The sequence below is a fragment of the Agelaius tricolor genome, unplaced genomic scaffold (genome assembly GCF_023055355.1).
Source record: "Agelaius tricolor isolate 1412-34295 unplaced genomic scaffold, bAgeTri1.0.p SCAF_19, whole genome shotgun sequence".
NCBI classification, from domain to species: Eukaryota; Metazoa; Chordata; class Aves; order Passeriformes; family Icteridae; genus Agelaius; species Agelaius tricolor.
The window spans coordinates 12,427,678-12,453,199 of NW_027269279.1; the positions used below are offsets into that span (position 1 = coordinate 12,427,678).

At 40.6% G+C, this 25,522-nt stretch overlaps 1 protein-coding gene across 32 annotated transcripts in view; it reads right to left on the reverse strand.

The window, feature by feature from the left end:
* The window catches only part of RBFOX1 (RNA binding fox-1 homolog 1), a 1,203,461-nt gene that overhangs the window by 354,740 nt on the left and 823,199 nt on the right, over positions 1–25,522 (reverse strand). For 23 of the 32 annotated variants that reach the window (XM_071444285.1, XM_071444280.1, XM_071444297.1 and 20 more), the window contains one exon: positions 19,294–19,335. The exons of the other annotated variants lie outside the window; for them this stretch is intronic. In XM_071444285.1, coding sequence (XP_071300386.1) covers positions 19,294–19,335 — 42 coding nt within the window. The remainder of the gene's footprint in view (positions 1–19,293; positions 19,336–25,522) is intronic. 32 annotated transcript variants of the gene reach the window in all.

Below are 25,522 nucleotides of genomic sequence, written 5' to 3' on the forward strand. Positions count from 1 at the left end.
AAAATACATTTTCTGATAATGTATCTGAACATCTGCCAGCCAGCAGTTCTTTCTATCTGTGCACCTCAGCTGAACGCAGGAGGTTTTAGAATTTTCAAAGGCTAGTTAAAGATTTTATTAATGTGATAAAAGGCTGTGCACAGGTAGTGCCTATAAATCACTTCAGTATCAAAATTTGCCTGTTTTGGAGCATAGCACAGGCAGCATATGAAACTTCAGGGGATGATGTCCCAAGGCTTTCAACTACTCTCTCTGTATTTTAAATTCTCTTCATTATTAAATTGGTTACTCACCCAATTCTTCACATCTTATTCCTCCAGACAAGAGGAACACATTGTAATGCTGCTGTACAATACCATTCATTTAAAGTGTTTTATTTTTCACACAAATATTATTCAATACTTTGTTAGATCAGCTGTACTTCCTGTGCAGGTAGAAAAAGGCGGATAAAAAAGGACTGAAAACAGATATCTTACTCTGGTTTTTGCACCTATGGCTGAAGTTTAAACTGAACCCTTTTTGCTAAGGTCACTTCTTACATGTTCTGGATTTGCAAACAATGTGAAAAAAGTAAATTGAAGGTACTGACCACAATCATTTTAACAAAGGCTGGTCCAGGAGAGCTGACATCAAGTTCAGGTCAAAGGCTATTGAAATCAATGAGAACCTTGGTGTTCTTTTAAAAAACAGGCAGCCAGAAAATCTGATACCAGTCTGGGTGTTTGCTCCTTGCTGCTGTAATGGCCCAGCTCCTCTGATGCTCACATGGGACTCTCAGGTACTGCCACCTTCAGCACCAGCAGTGCTGTGTGAGCTCGTACCACAGCCTCAACTTCTGCCATCAGTCAGAATATCATTTATTTTCCCTCCAGAATCACGAGGGATTGGTGAGATATTAAGGGTAGATAAAAATACTTGGTAATAGTAACAAGGAAACAATAAAATTTGTACTCATAATTAATCAAGATTAGTTATGTATGTGATCAGCACATTCTTATTGGCACCTAAACAGTTCCCATTTCTGAAAAATCAAGCCCTAGATTCTAGGAGTTCCATTGCCTTATTAAAGGACCATAATTCACAGACATATCTTGGCATATTTATTAATGACACAGAAGATTGGAAATAGCACTGATATTGCTGCTTGCTGCATTGGAAGATAAGAAAATGCAGACTAAGTTCCTCCTTTTGCAAGGGATATAAGACTCCTAGGAACTGCAGGAATATTAAAACAAGCTCAGTGCTAGATGGCATAATCTGTTTTTCTAGGTGCTATATGACCATACAGAAGGGTATCAAAATCATAGATTTGACTAATGGACTGCAAAGACAAAACTTACTGACTTTAATGAGTCCGTGTTTTCAACCAACATCTCTGTTCTTCCAAACTTAAACCAGAGGGATTTAATGATTCTTAAAAAGCAAAAAGCAAAAGGAGGGTGGGAATGTGATGGTAATTATTACACTTCCACTACTGGCAATAAACTGGTTTCTTTTACTTCAGGTTCCCCAAGAAAAGATACAAATGATGCACACGATACATGAGCTGCAGCAACGCTAAAATCTCACATAAGTTACACAGAACACAAAAAATCATTTGAAGCATTTAGAAGGCAAGAAATGTTTGTGTTTGTGCTTAATTTCCACACCTTCACAGCCTCATCTATTATGGCTGTGTATGAAATGAAAAACTGCAAATTGTTAGGAGGTATGGAAACAAAACAAGTCCTTAATCTGTTCTTGTGTCACTGCAGTTTGAAGGGGGTGGGTTTTGCTGTATTTTTTCTGGCTTTTGCTTTTTGGATTTCAGCGTAAATACAGAAGCACAACTGAAGTGCAACTTTATGTTGGTTTATAAACTCTGTGTTTAGAAAAACAGCTCCATTAGTTTATAAACTCTGTTTTCACCACACAGGTTTTTGTTTTTGTGTTTTGTTGGGTTTTTTGTGGGTTTTTTTTCCCATTTTCAATTAATTTCTATTGCTTTGGCCCTTCTGTCATTTTTGATGCAAGAAATTGGTTTCTGTGCCCATTTGCTCTACAACAAGGTCAGAATATTGTCCCAGGAAAGGCCGAGGAGCAAGCAGCCAACAACCTGATCATTAAAGCTCAGCACAATGTCACACCCCAGTCAGGATTGGTGGCTGAGGTGAATTGTGCTCAGTGCAAGGGGGACGAGCAGGATGGAGGCCCATGGGAGCTGCCCCAGTCCCACATTCCATGGCAGATGTGTGGGGTGCACAGAGCTGATCACTGCCCACTGAACCAGCAACATGAAATTCTGTTTTCCCTTCCCTTATGAGAGGAACAGTGGATTTGTCTTTACAAACCAGCTGTGGGGCTGCTGGTGGATAAAACCAGCACTGGGAGAGAAAAGAAGCAATGGGAAGGATTCCACTGGTTGGTGAATGGAAAAAGATATTTCCCTTTACAAATAAACTGTAGGTTTGCTGATAAACGAAATCAGACATTGAAAGATGAAAGAAACAATGGAGAAGAAAAAAAAAAACCCTAAATTCCATAAGAATTAAAAATTAAAATTTCCCCACATTAGAGGGAAAATCTCTGATATCAGGTGTATGGGGAAGTTTGAACCTCTCAAATACCTCAGAAATGGGAAAAGAGAGAAGGGAAATGTGGCTGGGAAATTGGGATAAAAAGGAGGCTGTGTCCTCCAAAACTCTGAGAGATCCCAGGGGAATGCCCCATGGCCTCTGCCTTTATTCAAATAAAGTAAAAAGACTCCTCTGTCTCCTTTTTGGACATAAAACTCTGGTGTTTGTGGATTAATTTTCCCAACACTTAGCACAGCAAAGTGATGGGAAGAAAACTATGAGGGGTCTGCCCCTTTGTCTGGTACAAACACTTCATTTGTGATGTGTCTGGAACCAAGTCCGGCTGATTTCTCCCAACACTCAAACATCCTATCCTGACAAAACTCAGGGTAACTAAGTGATTATAATTAAGCCAAATTATTAGTGATCATTCTTCAGCTGGTAACAGCTCAATCAATCCATCCCCATAATTTCAGTGGCAGGTGCTGCTTCTTCTCTCTCTTTGGTGAGAACAGACTCAGCCAACAGTTCTGCCAAAGAGAGCCCTGGCAGCCTCAGGAAACCCTCTCATCATCCCTCCTGGGCTTAGGATCTCAGCTGGATTCCAGCTTCAGTCTGGTCAGTGCTACTGGGGCTTGATGATGCATTTGAATTTATTTAAATAAGGTCTGAGAAAGAAAAGTTTAACACAAGAGCAATGGGATCAGAATTTACCTGCTGCAAGAAAAGAGTTTTAACTCAATTCCCTGAAATGTTAGAATGGCTCTCCAATTTTCTTCCCTACGACACCCAGGTGTGTGTGCAAATCTTGATTTTAGATACTCTGCTTATACAGCTCACAAAAAGAAGCCAATCTGTTTCAGCATGTAATCATTCACATTTAAATAAAGCAAGCTGGATATCAAATATTGAGTACTGGTAACAAGTGGCTCTCAATTCATCTGTTCCTTGAGAACTTAGATTGGTTGAAGGAAATTGAATGAATTAAGTATCTCAGGACACTCTGGAGCAGAAAAAAGAAACTAATGTCATCAGTAAAATTACCTCCAGGCAAATGTTTGCTTAGCTTTAGTCAACATCTTCTTTCCAGTGCCCATAAAATCTTTGCTTCAAGAGAACACAAAGACAACTCACAATCTTATAATGCATTTTTAAAACCTGGCAGAGGGTATTTCCATCTTCACAGTAGGACACATAATTATATTCTCCTTAGAACAGACTAATCTGAAACCAACTATTTCTAACTATTATCTAGTTATTGAAGCACAGAAAAAAAAAATCTCTTTCTAAGATATTACACTCAAATTTGCTTTGGGTAAAGCTGATCCCATTGCTCAGGTGACATCAGCCCCATGCTGCTGGTGGCAGAGCCATCAATCAGCTCACATCAGCTGATGCAGGGACCTGATGGGCTGGGAGAGGGATGGCACTCAGATTAATAAATGAAACTTGCCACACTTGCATAATAAATCTGTACAAAGTTGTCTCTAGGAGTTCTTTAAGTAATTGCAACTACTGTAAGGTAAGATTTGGTTTTAAAAATAGGAGTAGGGGTTAACATTTGGTAATCATCACTAATATGATAAAAGGCTCCTATTACCAATGACTTAAGGACTTCTTCCCTGTAATTTTCAGTTTATGAGTATATAAATTGCTTTGTTATTTAGTGCAGGCTCCTTAAATCCTGAAGTCTTTATGCACTGGATGATAACAAATGGATCAGTTTTTCCACTTCTAATAGTTCAGTAAATCATGGAACAGCCTACCTTTCAGCAGAGCCATCACACAGAGCTTATCACAGCAAACCTATCAGCTGCTATTTCTGACCATAGATCTGACAAAACTAGTTCATGCTCTGTCTTCTCCTCTCACTTGCTTTTTACCAAGGTGAGAACAGCCTCCTCACTGAGGCTGGCTTCTATCAGTGTTTTCATTTGGTGAGGGACAGGCACATCCTCAGTGTGTGCTGAGCACCCTTCTGCTCCCAGAGCTGATGGCAGCACCCCTGTACAGCAACCCTGCCATGGAAAAGGTGAAAAACCTGCTCCTCTGGCACCTGAGAACTCCTGGCAACAGCAGCAGAACCAATGAGGCTGGGCAGCACCCCCAGTTCTGCTCGCAGTATCAGGAAAGCCTCTGCAGCCCATGGACAAGTGACAAACAGGCAGGACAAGTGACACGGAGACACGGGGACAGGGTTTGAGGGAGGCACTGCAGGGGCAAGGAATGGAACACGACAAAACTAATCCTGGCTATTGAGAGAGAAAAGAGAAAAGGAGCTCATAAGAGGATTGAGATATCTCCAAAAGCAGACAAAAGCTGATGCTACAGGTGCTGATCACTCCAGGGTATTAGCAGGGCACAAGGACAGCCCTGAGTTAACTCCATTAACAAAACAGCTGAGTGGGGCATTTTTGAGACAATTGGTGTCTCACTATTGCTGTCTCATTAAAGTTGTTTTTTTTTTATACCACATCACAACTGCAGAATGTAAAACCCACACAACTGCTGGGGCACCTCTTGCACAAGTTGTGGCTGTGTTTAACCATCAGGAACTCACACTTCACACACTGAATTCCCCAGTCAGGCACACAAAGTGCTGGTCTGGCAGTGGCATCAGCCTGCAAACAACAGCTGCCTTCAGAATCCTCCACTCCTCATTCTCAAGGAAATCAGAGACTGTTTGAGGAGCTCTAATGGCACCATCACACAGAGAAAAGGAAGCCGTGAGGCTGCTCTTTAATAAATCAATGCCTCTTTGGCTGCCTTCCAGACCACAAAAACACTTTGGGCATCTATGCCTGCCTTTCATTTTGTGACTTGTAGGACCCTCTCCATCATCTTGATGTCTGCAGATTTTCTCCATTGCCCTTTTTCTTATTTTTGGCTCCTACCATGAGATTCACAGAACATGTGCCTTTAATAGATCTCAGACTCTGTTTTTCCGGAAACACTTGACATTTTCTGAAATCTGATATTTGTGTATTAAAGACAAATAAGTAGTGAGACAATAATTAAGGCTGCATCAGTGCTTTCCTAAAAAATGCAACGTGCTGTATGCACATGCATGGCCAAATGGTTCTGACTTTCAGAAGTGGCCTCAAATCATTTTGACATCACTTCAAAACTACTGGGAAATTTCTGTCCATCAGTCCAAACCCTGAGAGGGAACCCAGGGCATGCCAGGAGACCATATGAGATGGAGAGCTCTTTCTGGCAGCCTGGCAAAGGGAGCCCTCCTGGAGCAGCACACCTCTGAGAATGGCTGAGAATGCAGCCATCCATGCATCCTGTCCATGGTCTGCTCTTACTCACCCTGGAAGCTTCAAAGCACCAAGACTCATTGCTAGGATTCCTCTAAACAGAACATGGTTGGTTTTGAACAGGTGTTTCTAGAAAAAAAAGCTAAATGCAGCACAACTCTGAAGGAGTTGTAGTAGTTGAGCAGCTGGGAATGCACTCCAAGGAACACTCTGGGACAGGAGATTGGGACAGCACCTGGTCACTATAGCACTTCCAAAGTCCCCACAGTAGGAATATTTTTTTCCTCATCTTAAAAAAAAATTGGGAGTATCCAGCTTCTTGCAAAAGGTCAGATTCAGAATAGCTTTCCCTGCGTGTTTCAAGCAGTACAAATCATGTCAGTGTTCTGCTTCTAGACCCACTTGCACAGCCACCACCAGGCAGAAAACCAGGCAGTCAAACCAACCTGTGAGTACTTCACATTCTCCCACTGCCCTCCAGGTCTATCAGAAATTCCTTCAGCAAACCAAAGCTGGATTGCCTGAAAATTCATTCTCACAATTAAAAAGTTCACTTCTCACACAGTTCTTCTGCCTGAAATTAAAACACACCATCTCCCCTTCCATGAGCTGCCAGTCCTTTCTGTTATTAAATTGATTGTACATTAGAGATGCTGTGTTTACCTCAGACACTCTCCATTAGGAGGGATCCAGCCTGTACACTAAATATTTAATTGGTGTTCTGAGATGCTCTGAATCTATGTATTTTCTATTTTCCTAGGGGGTTCATGGTTCACATCAGTTGGATACTCCTTTCCCAGCAACAAAATGCAAAGTTAACTATTTCCAACAGCAAATGCACAGGTACTGACACTGACAAAAACAAAACAAATTACACCCTGTTCTGAAAACAGTGGCATTCTGGAAATATAACCTCTGTCTCAAACCAAAATGTAGATTCTTCTGCTAGTACAGGCTGATGAGACTCTGTGCATGTGTGAAAGCTGAGATTTGTTTCTTTTGTCCCCTTGGGAGGGAAATTCTCCAGTAGCATCACAAGGAGTGGTTGTTCCTCCCTTCCATCAGAGACAAATCACCAGCACAAGATCCTGGTGCAGCCCAGGGTTAGTGCTCAGCTCTGAGGGTTGGTGGCACTTGGGCTGAGCCTAAGGGAGCAGCAGCAAGGGGCAGAGCCAGCCCTGCTGCCCTTGTTTTCAGGACAGCACAGAGCAGAGGAGCAGCTCCCTGGGCAGAGCTGTCTGGATCCCTTCCCTCTGGGGCTGCATCGGGCTCAGCCGCGCTCCCGCACAGGGAAATGCAAAATGCTGACAAAGGCAGCACAGCACTCCCTGCTTTGCACTGAGCCAGACCTTGCTAAACCACAGCATCTTGGCAAACTGAGCTCTGCAAGGAAACAAGATTGAAGCATTTCAAAAGATGCTGTGATGTTTTTTTTTCTTTTTTTTAACATGAAATGTCATGTGCCAATATGACAAACAAGCGAATCCCATTCAGGATGGGGTACCCTGCCTCTGTTTAGTTACTGTCTCCTAAGAACACCTTACACCCAGAGCACAGGGCCAACAAGCAGGGCTTGCTTTCCATCCTCACCTGCACTTCAAAGGAGGGAGTTCTTTACAGGCAGGGAGGCTCTGGGCTGCAGGATCAGGTTGCACAAAGCCCACCTGGCCTCTCAGAGGTGATATTTGGTGTCCTCCTCTGAGCCCTGAACGAGGATGCTCAGTTCTGAGGGACTCTCCACCTTCACTCACTCAATTAAAACTGAATTAAACCCTTGTGTGGCAGTGGAAATGCAAACGCTGAGGTCAGGGAGCACCAACACCTCATTAAACATACTCTAAAGTGCCCTTGGCCTGACATACACCTGTTAAGACTATTTCCATGTTCCAAATTCCAACCCAATTCCAAGAATTTCACATTCTTTCTTCCACCTGGCCAAGGGGAGGCGCTCCCAGTGCCTCCAGCAGGAGCCTAAGGGGAAGAGGCTGAGAGTTCCACAGAATGCATTTCAGGTGCATCAATACCATGCCTTAGTGCCCAGCAAATAAACAGGGCAAGCATTTGGGTGGGATTTAGGTCAGAAAAACACACAAGAACATCAATCTGCTTTTGGTATTTACTGGAATAACGTCAAAAATCTTTGTTTCAACTGAATTTCCTCTAGATTAGATTGCCCCACTGATGGTAGTATGATTACAGATGCACACTCACTGACCTTTATTCTCTTTTTAATAACTGCAGTGTTTGCCAGCACTTTCAAAATAAAGCTTGGGTGACTCTGAATAAGACATGGAAATATATTTTCATTAATCAATTTGAAAAAATATTTTTTCCTTTCAACCTTTTTTAAATAAAATTCAACGTTTTTCACATCATTTATATAAAATATAAATATAATATATATATTTGGTGTCATGTAAGCCACAAAGTTCTCTAAAAATTGCAAAAGCCTGAGATTTAAATGTAAACCTAATACCATTATGTGTTATTTTGGAGTCTCTAATACATTTTCAAAGAAATTAGTGAAAAAAAGACTCTTTAAAATTTTTGGCCCCAAATTATAATTTTAACATACTGAATAGAATATGGGAGATTTAATATTTTTCAGCCATTAGATCTGGTTTTCAAACCAGAAGGAACTCAATGGCCATGCTAGCACACCATGATTGCTCTGTTCTGATGTCAATATATGAAAAAAACCCTAAAAATTTGCATACAAATGAGTTAAGAAAAGTTTTTCTATATTTTTAACACTGATAAATATTCAAATTATTTTACTATCTCTCAGTGTAAAATAGATGCTCTGGATACAAGATAATCATAACTGAAAGAAACCCCCACAGTCCCACAGTGGACTCCACATTTCCAGTTGAGCACCACTGGGAAGGTGCCCAGCACCCAAGACCTGCACTTTTCAAGAGCTTAGAAAAAATTTTATTATTAAGTGAATTTACGGGGTTTTTTCCCCTAGATTTACAGCTGCTTGTTTGGGTTGTTTTTTCAAAAAAAAATCTGTGTTTAAAGGTGGAAGAGAATAGTAAATGCTTAATGTATTTTGGACTATTATCATCCAGGTAAACTTAAAAAAAAATCTAAAAAAATCCTAATTTCAAATTAAACGATAGCTACAATTAGATTTTAAGTATCTGCATTAGTGGAAGCAGGATTGTAAATGAGGTATGAGATACACTGGAGTTGGGAGCCTAATAATTGAGCCAAAACTCCAAAAAATAAACTACCTTTTCAAAGATCATGCTGCTGGGGTTTTTCCTTGGGCACTGTGGCAATATCATGTGAAAATTCCTGGGAGATTTCATTCCAAAAAAAATGGGAAATGCCAGTTAGAGTGTCAAGAAATAAAGAACAAGGGGGGAGTTAAATTATCAAAAGGCTGGATTTGTTTTTTACCAGTGCCTACAGGTTTTAGATGCAAATATATGAGCACCAAAGTATGTGCCTGGAATTCTCAGTAAGGAGAGTGTTTACAATGCCTTTATGGGAAGTAGCAAACTGGTGATTGGTTATCTGCATCACAGAAAGGCCCTCACCATCATTTGATCATGAAAAATTGTGGGAATAAAACAGGAGATGAATGCAATCTACCTTAAAATTCCCAGGCTGTGTGTTTAGTAAAAAAAGGAACACCAGATATCAAAGATGTATCTGAAGCATAAAGGATTTGGGGCAAAGGCAGTATTTTACTCCTTGCTTGTAAAGTGCCTGTAATTTATGGAGCTATATAAATGATTTTTAACAATGATGAAAACAGTTGTAGAAAGCAGTAGTTCAGAGGAGAGGGGAAAAAAAAAAAAAGAAAAAAGGAGAAATGAGCTGATAGCATTTGAAGCAATCTACAGGACGTAGGGAAAAGCAAGCAAAAGGTAATAAAACTATTCATTATGTGCTCTTTGGAGGGCAGCTGCTCTCAAGTACCAAAGTGACCTTGAGATGAGCACCACTTCTTTTAGTGTTGTACTGAAAGAGATCTTAACAACCCAGAGGCAGAGAAAACTACGGCATGAACGAGAAACGTGGAAATGGAACTTGGGAGCTCTGAGTGCATCTGTAGTTTTGCCCATTTCCTCTGAATAACAGCCTACATGGCATTTGATTGCATGCTTGGGATGCTTGTGTGGCCACTCCTTCACAGGAATGCTCAAATTTCTGGTATTAGTGGAGCACAGAAAATGCCTGTGATCTGATGCACTTTGGTTTTATATCTCCCTCTCCCTAAGCCACACTGTCTTTATAGAAAACAGAGGTGATCAAAGCTTCAAAATCCACAACAGCACACAGATGTGGAGGAAAAACATCCCTGAAACAAGGTCAGCTTCTCCCAGGGGTGAGAAACAACAAAGATGCTAAAAATCAGCAGAGCATTTTTGCCTTTCTTGACTTCCTGGCTCACAAAATGGATCCTCCAGATCCCATGGTACAAATGTGAAAATACCAGCTTGGGATTTCTCCCATTTCTCATCAGTTTGTCCCCCAGTAGCTGCTGATGTTGGTGATTGCCCCAGGCAAGGGGCAGGACCTTGACCCTGGCTCCACCTCTCCAGCCTGTCCAGGCCCACACAGGGAAAAGTGTGGAACTCTGGATAAAACACCTTTTTCCTAAAACTTTTTTTTTTTGCTGCAAGCCTTTGTGAAAAGAAAAATTAGTTACTAAAAGTGTCTTTAAAATTCTGTACTTTACTTGTCCTCCAACTCCAAGTATAGCTCCTTCTTGAGCCCAGAACTTCAAGATGGCACAAAACTATTGTCAGCTTGATAAAACACCAATTTTGTGTGTTTTTATTTCTCTATCCTGCTTCCTGGGGACTACATGGAGCTTTTTTGGGATTTTGTACCAAGAAAGCCATTCCTGTTGAACACAAACACTTGGCTTTCAGGACAAGTTGGGATCTTGCTGCAGAATAGAACAGAGCACACTTGTAGTTCACTTATTCTTAGTATTAAAAACGTCAAGACTAAGAACAAATACAGACTACTAAGAACAAATACAGACTTGTAAAATCCTGATCTATCCAAAACCAAGATTTCTCTCTTTATCCAACAGTGTGGTATATGTGCATGTCAACCACAAGTCACAAGGACTGGATTCTTAACTGTATTTATAGATTTATAAATAAAATACAAATACATACTAATATGTATATATTTACATAGTAGTATCTACATATTAATATTGATTCATGCATTTCTGGGTTTTTTAAGGTGATTTCTTTCTCCTGGTAATTTTGGTGCTTTGAAAAAAATTGGCAGCTACTTAGAAAAGCATAATGAAATGTTTTGGTAGAGTAGTACACCTGACCAGTTTAAACAAGGAAAGTTTAGAAAGATTTTACAAAACAGAAAAAGACCATAAACATCAAAACAAGGATATGATAGCCATATTAAAATCAATATTCCTTCATTCTCTCTACTTGAAAGAATACTGGTTCAAGAAGTCAATGTGGCTTAGTGAATATTTGTCCCTATAACACCACATTGTTTGGATTGTTCATGTAAATTTTTTGGTTTTATTTCAGTTCTTTCCATATTTTCAATGCCCTTCCTGTTCCCTTTAAAAATCTTGTTGCTCAATCTGTTCTTTTATATATGAGTAAATGAGAATAAAAATCCACCATACAGAAGGACCAAAGAGGGTGTTAAAAATACAACCCAGCTACCTGCAGCTGGAAAACTTTTCCTAGGTTTTCACTTTTTTCACCCAAGTGCAAAAGAAAAGTAAATAGTTCAAGCCAACAGCACAACCCACACCCAAGCCAGAAAGGCCTTGTGAAAACACCTGGGGGGGAAAAAAACCCAAACAACAGCAACCCAAAAATTGCAAAAAAACCCAAATCAACCAAGAAAAAAACAAAAAACAAAACAATAAACTCCTCCCCCCAAAAAAGCCCCAAAAAACCTACAAAAAACAAACACCAAAACCAAACCAAATAACACCCAAAAACCCCCCAAAAAAAACCCTAAAGCCACAAATCCTCCAAAGTACACTGTAAACTAGACAGCATTTCCTGCTTGAATTAGGGGTGACACTAAAGGGACCACGATCTTTGCCAGTCAAATTGCCTCAGCAACAGCAGAGGTTGAAATCATAAGTCAGGATAGTATAAACACTGCTAAAGCTGTGCACTCAAAGGTCTGCTTTCCAGATGATCAAAGAGAAACTACAAAAGCTGGGTGAAAAAAGAGCTCCCTCTCAACAAACACAAACTAAGCAAGAAAACCTTTCTTCTTTTCTAGGCCAGCATCCCTGCTCCCAGCGAGCGCTCTGCGGCAGGAGCTGCGTGCACTCACTGCACAAAGGCTCAACCAAAAGCTGCTGTTCTGAGGGCAGGAGCTGTTCCTAAACCCTGACTGCATCCAGGACTGGGCATGGCTGAGTGCAGGAGCTGTTCCTAAACCCAGACTGGACCCAGGACTGGGCATGGCTGAGTGCAGGAGCTGTTCCTAAACCCAGACTGCATCCAGGACTGGGCATGGCTGAGTGCAGGAGCTGTTCCCAAATCCTGACTGGGTCCAGGACTGGGCATTGCTGAGTGCAGGAGCTGTTCCCAAATCCTGACTGCATCCAGGACTGGGCATTGCTGAGTGCAGGAGCTGTTCCCAAATCCTGACTGCATCCAGGACTGGGCATTGCTGAGTGCAGGAGCTGTTCCTAAACCCAGACTGGACCCAGGACTGGGCATTGCTGAGTGCAGGAGCTGTTCCTAAATCCTGACTGCATCCAGGACTGGGCACTGCTGAGTGCAGGAGCTGTTCCCAAATCCAGACTGGACCCAGGACTGGGCACTGCTGAGTGCAGGAGCTGTTCCCAAATCCTGACTGCATCCAGGACTGGGCATGGCTGAGTGCAGGAGCTGTTCCTAAACCCAGACTGGATCCAGGATTGGGCATTGCTGAGTGCAGGAGCTGTTCCCAAATCCTGACTGGGTCCAGGACTGGGCACTGCTGAGTGCAGGAGCTGTTCCCAAACCCAGACTGGACCCAGGACTGGGCATGGCTGAGTGCAGGAGCTGTTCCTAAACCCTGACTGGATCCAGGACTGGGCACTGCTGAGTGCAGGAGCTGTTCCCAAATCCTGACTGCATCCAGGATTGGGCATGGCTGAGTGCAGGAGCTGTTCCCAAATCCAGACTGGACCCAGGATTGGGCACTGCTCATGTTTGTGCAGCAGGAGGAAGAGAGCACTGGGATATCGAGTTTATTTTGGGGACTATCTCAGCAGCCCTTAAACTGTCTAAATGTAGTACCTTCTGACTTTTCATAAATTTTCCACTTCCCGAACCTTCATTACCCCTAGTGAACTATTCCCTGTCCCTGATTTCTGTGTACAGATATGAGTTTAAACACACACTGAGGGGCTGCTGAATTCCATAAAAAGCCACCCAAACCAGACAGGTACTTAGTGCAAGCATTGCTTCAGCCTCACCAAAAATTCCTGTGGTCCTTCAGTTCCAGCAATTACGAAGCACCACACAGAGAAAATCCTTGTCTGGGCAAAAATCAAAGTTGAATTCAAAAGTGGTGCTTGAACAGCAGAAAAGCCTTGCCTGCTGTTCTCAGAGAGAGATGCCAAAACAACACCAGGACAGGAATGGAAAGTTTTCTGAATAGCATTCCATCAAGAGCACAGTCAGGACATTACCTAAAGACCTCTTAACTATTCCTGAAAGAATTCAAAGAAGCCTGAAGTGAGTGGCACCACTATTGAACAAAGTGCAGCTAACACTTTATTCTCTTGATCCAAGGGCCCTATTAGCAGTCAGCATTTGAGGAGAACACAATCCCTGTGGTGAGAGGCCATGGCATTTGAAACGTGAACCTCAACAGTTTTCATTACCTTGCTATTGTCTTAAGTTGCAATAATATTAAGCAGCAAATTGGAGTTTTATATAGTAACATTATGAGTTACTATAGTTGGGAAGGCTCCTAAAATTAAGCAGAACTGCCAAGCAAGACTGCAATTGAAATTTACGTTTTTCTAGTTGCCTTTTTTTGGCACACATTTATTTCAAGCTAAGTTCAAATTTAAATGAAATCACATCCCTACAATTAACCTTTCTCCCCAGTCTTTTTTAGATCTTATTTCCAAGGGGTTTTTTTCCTGAGCTGTGATGTGTATCACTCTTTATGGAATGTCTGGGAATAGAGTTGGTAAGACACTGAGTGAGAATACTCCAAATTCATTGCATGGCAATGTGTGATACAAACCAGGAACCAAAAATACATCTCCTTCTTGATCTCACCTACCTGTATCTCCACCTACACCTACAGGGAGGATGAGCACAAGAATAACTGCAAGAATAACTACAGGAACTACAGCAGGATCACTCTAAGCCACTTGTCTGGCACAGCAAATGCAGCACATGTGAATTCCTAAGCAAAGGGTGAGTAGCAAACACACTGGGCTGACCCACCTTTAGTAGTCATCTCCCCTCTGAACCCCTTTTCCTTGAGGAACATGTGACACTTGGCAGTTCCAGATTACTCTTCCAGGCAGAACACACATGGTTTACAAATGCAGACCAAGGGGTTTTCAGAGGAAAGGCAACAAGTGACATTTTTATTACCAGCTGTCCTGTTTTGCAGAAATGCTATGAATTTCCTGTTGCTCTCTGGTAACATGGCACCAGTGACTCACAGAACAAGCTCATGCCCATTTCCTTGCCTCCTGTCCAGGGTGGGAGGAGGTGGATGGAGAGCAGAGGTTCCTGGCCAGCCACCAGGCATGCACTGCCCTTCTATCACCCTGGGTAATGTCAGAAAACCCTTGAGATAATATCTACCTAACAAGCCACTTCCATTTGGATTCTCTTCTTCTCTCCAGTTATTTGTTTGGTTTTGCTCAGCTCAAACTGATGAAAAAATCAGTGTCTATCACTGAAGCACAATGTAACTCCTTAGTGCATCAGAGGAACACTGGGCACAAAAACGCCAAGGGACTGTTCTTAATCACTGGAGAAAGCTAATGCCACAACAATGAGCTTCAAAAAGTTGATCTTAAAAAGTTTCCAAGAGCCCTCATCAATACAGATTACAAACCTAATAAATTAATGCACTGGATAAAGACACAAATAAAGCTAAATACTGCAGGATAAGTGTTGCTTAAAAATTATGCTGGGCATAAATGCATTTGCTTTTGTTTTCTCTCTACCTGGTGTAACTTTGACACATTTTTTTGCTGCAGGTTGCACCTTATTTCATTTAAGAAAAAAAATGAGATAAGAGACAAGACAAATAGAACAATATTGAATGCAAAACTTCTTTCTGTCTCCTTGAAAATTAGAACAGTATAAAAACATAAAAGCTGATATTAAATACAAGGTGACAGTAAGAGCCTGCCCTGCCTGTATTTCAGACCAGAGAAGGAACTCTGGCTGCATATAATGCATCTTGATAATAAGCACATGTGAAAGAAGCTGTTAATTAGAGCAACAACTGGGTCACTTAGAATTTCACATCAAGGAAGCTAATCACACCATTTACCATTAGACCTCATTGCTATTCACAGGAACATTTATAAAGCCTCCCAACATCAGAGTTGAAAACTGCTCTCTGCCCACCTTGGAGAGCTCATCTGGTGCTGCTGCATCAGGACCAGAAGCCTTCTCTTCTACAGCACAACTCATGGAGCTCATTTTCAACAGTCAGACTGAATTAATCATATAAAATAATAAATGATGGGTTGAGGGTTGAGTAAAGCTCTGTAAGCTTTAAGTTAGCCTGTCCTTAGCTATGATATAAAAGTACCATGCCAGGTTCAAGTCAGAGCAGCAAGGAAGGTTCAGTGGCAGCAGCAGCCAGACTTGTGAGCTGGCACTGCCCTTATTTATAGCTTTATGTTCTCCAAATAATCTCTGCTTAGGGCTCACAGCCCAATTTTCTTCACAGCCTTAAATAACCTGGTCGAGGCATGTTTCAAAGTCTGTTTTTCAGACTGAACTACAAGCAGAAAAGCACTTTGAAATGACTCTGAGCAGCCTGTGAGTTCTGTGTCTTTACAGGTCGTGTGTAATGCATCAGAATGCCAACCACACACAGGCAGCAAAGGGCAACAGGAGAGAGGCAGAGAGGAGGAGAGGCTGTGACTGTCCAAAAAGAGATTTATAAACAGGACTGGATAGCACAAAACACAATGAAGGGGAGTAAAGAGCATCATTATTTTCCTTAAAGGAAACACTGATGAAGTGCAGTGTGTGGAGGGAGCTGGGGAGAGCAATACTGATGAGTCAATTTGCCTTTACAAACACACTTTTTATCTTTTTAGTATAACTTAAGTGACACCAGATTAGAAAGCAAAAGGACATTAAGAAACATGAAAATAATTATTATTCAAGGCAGCACGTTCTAATGAAAATCACTGCCAAGAGAAAGTAAAACTTGAAAAATGACATGGATGCTTTATTTTTTAAAATCAAATGGAAATGCACCAAAGTTAGGTTATGCTATTTTTCCAAATGGAATATAAAGACTACAACCAGCCTTGACAGAGATACAATTCCCATAGTTTTTGTATAATTTCTCATTTAAATTATTCAGGTAAAGACATCCATGTTTACCTGGGGACTGTACCAGGTTGGCAGGGCAAATAAGTTACACACTTGTGGTTGTTGTGAAGTTCAACTATTGAGTAGAAAAGGGTTAAAAAGCACAGGCTTCCTTAATTATTAGGATTATCATTCATTATAAATATAATGTATAATGGCCAGAGGCTCTAATATGAATGAGTTTCATGACTCTAAGTGCTTTATTCCAGAACAGTGACATGCTGCTTTGCATTTGGAATTTACAAGATAAGAGGTGAGAAATATCTGAGGAAATGATTTTAGTCAGACTTGGATATTTCTTTCTATAGCCACACAATTGATGCCTTAAGTCCCAGCTTTCATATTTTCCAGATTCTGTACTGCCTTAGTGTGGGACTCTCAACTTCATATAAGGTGTTGGCAAGTTCTCCTCACAGCTCAGTCACACAAAACAATCCTTTTCCAGGCCCAAAAAGTACAAACAGCAGCAAATTGAGGAGAGAAATCCAGGAGCATGGAACTGCACAACCTGAGCTGTAATTGAACAATCAACCCCAATATGGAAATGGACCAAAGCTTATAAAAGTGGGAAAACTCATGACTCAGAGTCCACCTGGGGCAGAGCCTTGGCCAGGCTCTTGCACTGCCCAAGGTGTATCCTGTGAAGGCCTTTAATGAATCCCCTCTTTATTTTTTTAACCCTGTCTACCCTCTCTTCTAAGTAACTTCTTATAATGACCAATTATTTATTTACAGTATTTTGCTTTTTACAAGCCTTGCTTTTGAAAAGTTTTTTATGGCTTTAGACTAAGGAATTACTAGAGAACCAAAAAAGGAGAGTGGCAAACATTTCCATCTTAGACTTACCAAGGAAGTGGGAGATATTCTATCTTTTTATATTGTATTTTTAGATGACTTAACAATAATCTGGTTGACTTGGTTTAACAAACAACAGGATGTTGGCATTTGGTTATTTTAATCCTGTTTCCCTGTTATATTTCAATTCTTTCAGCTGGGATGAAGCACCACTTTTTGTGAAGAGACTCACATCCAAGTACTCATGGCAGGTCACAAACCCCAAAAGAAAATACTGCAAGCCTGCAAAACCTGATTCAAATGAAACAAACCCCAAAACCTGATTCAAATGAAACATTTCTTTAACAGCACTGCCCAGCTAAGGAGCCAACCTAAAAGTGGCAGAATGGTCAAGTGACACCCGGTAGTGCTCAAAGTGCACCATGTCCACACACAGTACATTTAAATTTCAGTGTGACCTTTTGGCACAGCAGATAAGCTCTGAAAGCCATGAGGGATCTCTGGGACAGGAGCAGAATTTTCACCAGAAACTGTGTTTAGTGTAGCAGGAACATCGGAGGAGTTGTGCAAGAAGATGTAGCTCAATTTAGTGGGTTACAGATGTGGCTTTGCCTTCAGGTGTCACATTTTGCTCTGCCACAGAGGCATCCCAAGCACTGAGCTCATTGTTAGACAGAAATGTGTAATACTGGAATGGAAAGACATGAAAGCTTCACTGCACCACCTCTTATCCACTGCTTTGAAAAACCACACAAATTTACTCCAAGAAAGAGCTCATTGCCTCCTCAAGTTATATTGTAAAACAATATTTTCCTTCATTCAAGGGAGAAAATAAAAACAATAAAAAGAAATGAACACTTTCTTTGTTCTCAAGGCACTGCTACCTCTTGAAAAGCAGCTTGTCCTTCAGGTACTATTGCAATATTTTAGCTCTGACAGCTGCTCTGTTGAGACATGAGTGCTGATAAAACAAAGCTTTGTCACTCCAGCTCCAGCACAATGCAATGCAGTCACATGGCAGCAAGGAAAGAATTGAGGACAGTATGTGATGCATTGCTCTTGCATAACTTGTTTACCAAAAATCCCATTCCAAGTGTGGTGAGGACCAGCTGAAGCATCTAGATATGTTGGTGGAGTTAATCTAAAGAATGGCTGGATGGGCAAGAACACTGCACAATGTACTTTAAGACAAGTATATTCTTTATACTTGCAAGTCATGCAGGCACTGCTGATGCTTAGTAAACAGCAAACAAACAAACAAATAAAAAGCTGCTTTTTCTATTTCCGAGTAGTTTTTTGTTGTATAGATTGTGTTTGTATAGAAACTTACCCTTCCTTCAGGCCTGCCTCTCCCTCTCTACTTGCATGTGGGATTTCAAGTAAATACTCAGCATGTGCTATCAATAAATGTAGGTCTATTAAGCAACACTCAGATGACCAAAAAGCTTTTGGTTGGTTGGGTTTTTGTGGTTTTGGTTTGTTTTTTTCTCTTAGTTAATGAAGGCTCTTATACTTTCCCAAACAAATATTAGACTCAATCAAGAAATATTGCAATGGAAAAGCATCTTCAGGGATCTGTAGCATTTAAAGGCAGCAGAGACTAAAAGCTGTTTAACACAGTCACTCTAATACAGGAAAAGGGGAAACTGTAGGGATCAGCAGCCTGGGCTCAGGAACTCCATCCCCTTCCAGAGGGTGCACAACCAACAGACACTGAAATAACAGCTCCTCCCAGCCCTGCCCTGGCTCCTCTCTGCAATGACACAACACAAAACCACAGAATAACCTCCTCTTGCTGGAAACAATGTGAGTGGAGCAAGTCTGGGAGGGACCTTGGGCACTGCTGGAGCTGCACAGGAGGAGCTCACTGAGTGTCAGGGGTCCCACCAAGAGGCAAAGGTTTTACTCAAGATTTTCACTGCCAAATCTCATCACAGTACAGAAAAAAACCCTGCATCTATCTGTCTAGCTCCTTTATACTGAAAGATGTACAATATTTACCAACAACCAACAAATGAACTGAATAAGTTCCTCTTAAATTAAGGAACTCATCTGTCAATAGCACAGACTAAATTCTGCTTATGTTTTAAAGAAACAGAACATTTTGCAAATCATTGCACTTACCCTTAGCTGTTCTCTTTCACAACTCATCTGTTGTTTTGAACTCTATAAGGGAAGAAAAAAAAATGCCAAAATAACTTGGAAAGCATAACATTCTTGCCACAACAAAGCTGCTAATCTATCTGTCTCACACATATAAATATTGGATATGCAACCATTTATCTAAAGACAATATTGTCCTGTGCATCCACACAGAATCATTATTGCAAAAAATATATTTTTTCAACTTATATTTTCAATTAAATTAATGCCAGAACTCACAACAAAACTGAAGTAGAAAAGAATTTTGTTTAGATTTTAAACACCTGACTGGCAGTCCAGTTCAGGAAGAAGCTTGCCCCCTTTTTGTGCCCTATCACAAGTCTGTTGTATTTGTGAATATCCCACTACTTCTATATGTGATAAATTCACAGCACAGCTCAGGAATAAAGATACATACGCCTCAAATAAGTGATAAAACACTTTCCCATGAAAACATCCAGCTCTAACCCAGTGTAAAAGTCACTCTGAACATTATTTGATTCCACAGCATATTTTTTTTTTTCCGTACTGCTGTTTGTGCTCTCCCAGATTTACAAGAAACTGCTCAGAGTGTGAGAGGGGCTGGCTGGGGATACCAGAGAGGGGACAGTGGCAGCACAGCCTGGGACACCCCAAATCTGCCAGAGGGAGGAGGCTCCTCCAAGGAGAGCTCTGGAACAAAAACCACCCTGGAATGTCCATTCCCAGGTGCCTCCCAGCTCCCAGGTGTGTAACTCAGCCAGGCACCAGCACCTCTGGGACCAAACTTTCAAAGCTTTGCTCAGGAAGGCTCTCGGGTGTTGATCTGTCCGTGTGGAGAGAGGGGGTTTGTGTCTGGTTGGGTTTTGTTTTGGTTTTCTTCAGAAATAATTTTAGAAGCTTTAGGAAGCATAATTAGCCTTGAAAGTGTCATCACTGTCAGTTCTGTCGTTGGTGTAGATGGCAAACAAGGCATAGAACATGAAATTGGATGCAATGTTTCTGAGGATATCTTCAAAGGTTTGGAATACACTTCTCACTACTTTGTACTTAGAAACAGCTAAAACACCAACCAATACCCATTTGTATAAGATATTTTTACTCTGTAGTGATAATGAAAATGGCAACTTCTCAAAGCTAGGTTACTACAAACAAAATAAAACTGTCTGGTTTTCAGCACAGAAGGAGTCCTAAAAAGTACATTACAGGCTTAACCTTCTACTTGTACAGCAGAATTTGACAAGAGTCCCTGTATGAAAACACAAACCTAACAGACACAAATGCTCTTTGAAGTTCCCAGCAGGGAGTAAGGAGTACAGGAATTCAGCATGAGTCTAATTACAATTCCCCTAAGGAGTCAAATTAAGTACAGCAGAAGTGACTGGCACTGGCAGACTAACAATTCCACACAATTCCACTTTTCAAAGTTCATGATTTTACACCATTTATGAGTCACTTTAACGTTATATTAGTCCACATTGTAAGTGTGCTTGTATAAGTCTCAAAAGTTAATTTCAAATCTCAATTCCACATGAACCTCTTTACCTTGATTAAAAATAAATAGAACAGAATATTTCAGTTGGAAGGGACCAACAGTGATCATCTGGTCAAAGTTAGAAGTGAGTTTGTGTTGTTTTGTTCAGGGTCTTTTTTTGTTATTTAGGTTTTCTCTGTTAAGAGATTTTAACCTCTGGTGGTGGGATGGAGGGAGGAGATTTGGAATGCAAGAAAGGTGAAATTTCTAAGGTAACAAGAAAAAAGTGCATCAAATACTTGTAGAGGAGAACAAGGTTTCTAGTTATTGACTATTTAAGCAGATAGTTAATTTTGTGTTTTAGTTAGCAGATATTTGCTACTGTAATTTGAAACATGAAATACCTAATGTCTCAGACACCATAAAAAAATTGTATTTAAGATGGGAAAGAAGTGTTTATGAACAGTGGGAGAATAGAACAGAGAAGCAAAGGGTAAGTGAATAAGATGATGACCACATCTTAACATCCAACTGCTCCTCCATATCTGGCAGCACAACCAAAATAAAAAAAAAATCAATTTACCTTAAAACAAACAGCTTTCATATGGATGTGAGAACACTATATTAAATTACTATTTGATTCAACCACCTGCATGATGCTCAGTTTACTCTGAAAGGTAAAAAACAACAGGGGGATGGAACACCCCAAATCCCTCGGTTCAAAGTTCAGCAAATGGTTGATTCCAAACTCTGTTTTAGCTACAACACCAAAATCCATTTCAGAGCTGGCTTCCCTCAGAGTGAACATCCATCTAGACAGCTCCCTCAGCTCCCTCCATCCTAGGAGCTTTCCAGAAAAACAGCATCGAGGCCTAGTGATAAGGCATTATTAGGATGAGGTTAAAGGGGAAAAAAACAAACAAACCAAATTTACCTCAATGAAACAAACAAAAATATTTCATTGTTTAAACACAGATGCCATCTGTCTGTCTGGCCCTTTATTTGTCAGATCAAGTTATTAAAATACATCTGGGAAAGGCTCATTTGAACACGAGCAGCTCTCTGAGCATTTCACCAGTGCCAAATCTGCTCTCTCATTTTGTCTTTTTTGTTATCTGTGCCAGTTTAAGAGAAACATCCTGGCAGTACTGAGCACTTAAGGGAAAACATAAATAATGCATTTACAATATGTAAACCTGTACAGATAAATGAGAAAAACTGAAAGCCATAACATATTTAATTAATGATCAAGAGAGCCTAGAAGCAAACCTTGTGCACATCCTGCAATTTTAAATACATTGCTTCTCAATCTTAAATTTACTTTCTTATGGCTCTGGATTCAACCATATGCAATTAACTATTTCTTTATTTTAGTATAAGACCGGTCAATATGTTGAGTATCATTGTGTCAAGCTCTCACATATTATGAATTTAGTGGAAGAATGCCTAAAAGATTCATTCACTTTAAAAGATTTTATCAAGGAAAAGCTTTGAAAAATTACAGGCTCCTTTATAGGACTAAAATTTATGGCAGTTTTGAAGACACCTCTGCTGTCAGGCTCCATCATTTTAAACCAAAAAAGACCCTTTGGAAATACTGTGCAACCTGCTGGTGTCAATCCCCAGTGAGTGCAGGACTAGAATGGGGAAAGCAGTTTTATTTTCTTTAAATAACAGTAACAGGTGGGAGACTGAATATCTGTTAAATATATTTATCATTTATCCACTCTTCATAGAGACACACAGGCCCTGGCCATGAGGAAAATGGGGCCCATGAATGAACAGAGTGAGAGAACAACAGCATTACTGCAGGTGTTAGGGAACACCAACACTCCATCTGGGAAGGTTTTTTTGCTCTGAAATTTGTAAAGTGTCATTTTAAAGAAAGGCTTAGGTGATGGGGAAAGGGAACAACAGGAGGGTAATAAGGTTATTTACAGAAAGTATCTGCTTAACTGTTAAAGAACATTTCTGTAGCAGTTCAACGCTCCCAAGCAGTGGTTCTACATTTTCAAATCCAAAATGTTTTCAGGATTTAGGTTATTTGAAACAGAGCACAGTCCACTGGCTGAAAAATAATAGGTGAACATTTAATGTCTTTTATCTTCTAGATATTTTACCATAACTAAACATGTGTGGTAAATGAAAGGGCCCCTAATATTTCTGCCTTTCTTTCTTCACCTCAAAAACAACAGTGCAAGTAGGATTGCTAGAATTTCAATAATACATTTGTTTTTATCATTACAGTCAGTACCTACACAGGAACTGTGGAGCTGGAGATTGAGGTGAGCAAGGCCAGAGTCACAGTCCCTTACCAGGACCCAGCTCCCAGCTGGTGACTGCCCACCCCCTGATTGAGAAATCATCTCTCTCATTCATACACAGACTGAACAGCTGAAATCAAAGCACAGATTGTCCTCTCACAGTTGTGTTTCACTGAGAGACAGGCCACACCATTTCAAACTAGCTGCACAATCCATCTGCCAGTGCTTTCTCTCATTAGACACTCATCTGACTGGAAAAGTCTTCTGTCAGAAATTAAATGCTTGGGTTTGTTCCTTGCCACCATACACACGTGCACTGCTGTATTTAATTTGGAAACAGTCATTTCACTGCATCTTTTTATTACTTATTAGAGTTCATTATCTCACTGCCCCACAGAACTCAAGAGAAATAATACTCCAAGTTATTTAATATGTGGAAAAAGCACAGGCTTGTATATAAATGTATAAATAATACTGTGTATTAATCTAAACTGCCTCTCAGTACTACATTTGAAACCCCAAAACACAAGTGAAGCAACAACATCCATCCCAAGAGCTCACAAAGCCACAGAGTAGAGCCCAAGGTGCTCAAACACAGAGGACTCATTAAAAATACCAGTGATTGCATAAATATATGCCATGAAATGAACTGGAAATGGGGATTTCAGAGCCTTTGGTAGTCACTTACAGCAACATCTAGAAGCTTTCAAGCATAACATCAGTGTTTCTTCCTCAAGGAGTAACTGGGATTGCCCTTTTCCCCTACAAGGTGCCTCAATTTTCATGGACATGTCTCCTGAAAGCCCCCAGATGCTGAGGACACTGTAAGGAGGTGACAATGTGCTGACAACCCCCAGACTTGGTGTTCCATTGTGTTTCTAACACAAAGGGGTACCCCATGTATGTGGCTATGAATATGCAAATTCTCACCAGAACAGAGAGCTTCGGGTTTCTCTCGGCTAGGTATGTGTGTTTGCATGCACAGAATTTTAATTTCCTGGGGTTTTATTACCACCATCAGTTATTGTGCTCCAGCAGAGGCTGCAGGGACTGATTTATTCTCCAGTGCCCTTGGCTGGGTATTGTATATCGACTGGTGCTGCTGTCATAAATATATTTGGGTGAAGAACTGTCTCCAATTCTGTGGGTAATACTAAGCAGAGTTAAGGTTTCAAGTGTCACATACAAGTGGGTTTATTTCTACTGGAAGAAACAGGCAATTATTATGGCCCATTGAGCTCAGATTAAGCATTTCCATCAAAAAAAAAAGAAAAAGAGCCTAGTGCTACAATCCTTGTAAAGCTGTAAATGCAAATGGGGACCATCTCATCATCCATAAAAAATAATCTATAGTTTTATAGGCTTTTCTCGCTCTCCTTTTCTTTTTGCCCTCAAATCAGCAACATATTCCAAACAGAACCATTTTATAGAGACAAGGAAAAGTAGAAATTCTCCAAAAATAAAAGAGAAACACTTTTAAAGATTTTTACATTAAAACAGTTTGTAGGCAATTATTTCCTTTTGCAAAATGGCTCCTTTAACCACATGAGAAGCCTTAAAGTCCAATTTTTACCTTTCCTTAGATGCAGGATAAGATATGTTTCTTCATCAAGATTTTCTATATTGCTTGAACATTACAGTTCCCTAAAACAGGGGGTTTGGGTTTTTCTTTTTTCTATTTTTTTTGCTTTAATTTTTGTTTTCTTTGTATTTTAACAGCCTGAGCTGTATGCCCAAAGCATGCTGCAGATCACAGAGACAGTGATGGGACCAAATTTGCCTCTGGCTTCCTGAAAGTATTTAAGGAAACTTGAGGTGCTGCAGAATAGCCTGGAAATTCCTTTTCCAACATCGCCGTGAGTAAAATCGCTGCAGGGTGGCACAAGAGCAGCCAGCACTGCAGCTTTCCCTGGCTCACATCCTGTCACACACTCAGCTCCCTGTGTCCAAACACTCTTTGGGAGCTGTGGGTCTTTGCCACGACCTTGTGGAAGGTTTGGTGCAGACCAGGACAGTGCTGGGTTTAATTTGGATCTGTGGATGACCAACCCTTGGACATTAATGCTCTGGAAACTACCTTACACAGGATTTCAGTATAAATGAAGAAAATTATCTTGAAGAAAATATGCTTTACAAGTACCATTCCAGAGAAACACTTGTGTGGGAAAGCCCCAAGATGAAATTCTGGATGCATGCTCTGCATGGAGCAATCCCATGAGAAACCTGATCTGTGGTTAGTATTCAAATAGAAACTCCTTTCACACATAAAGGACTGGCCACTGTGCATTTAATTTCCCTGCATAGCACAGAAAATATTATACACAATAATCTGAAGGCAATACAGTACAAAGAATAAATGGACACTATGAAAAACATAATTAAAAATACTGTGATGTTAAAGCAGCAAGCAGTATAGAATTAAACTCTGTTACCTTACAGGGCAAACAGGCCCAAACCAAGCCTGGCACATTACAGGTGTTCCCCTCCTCACTGC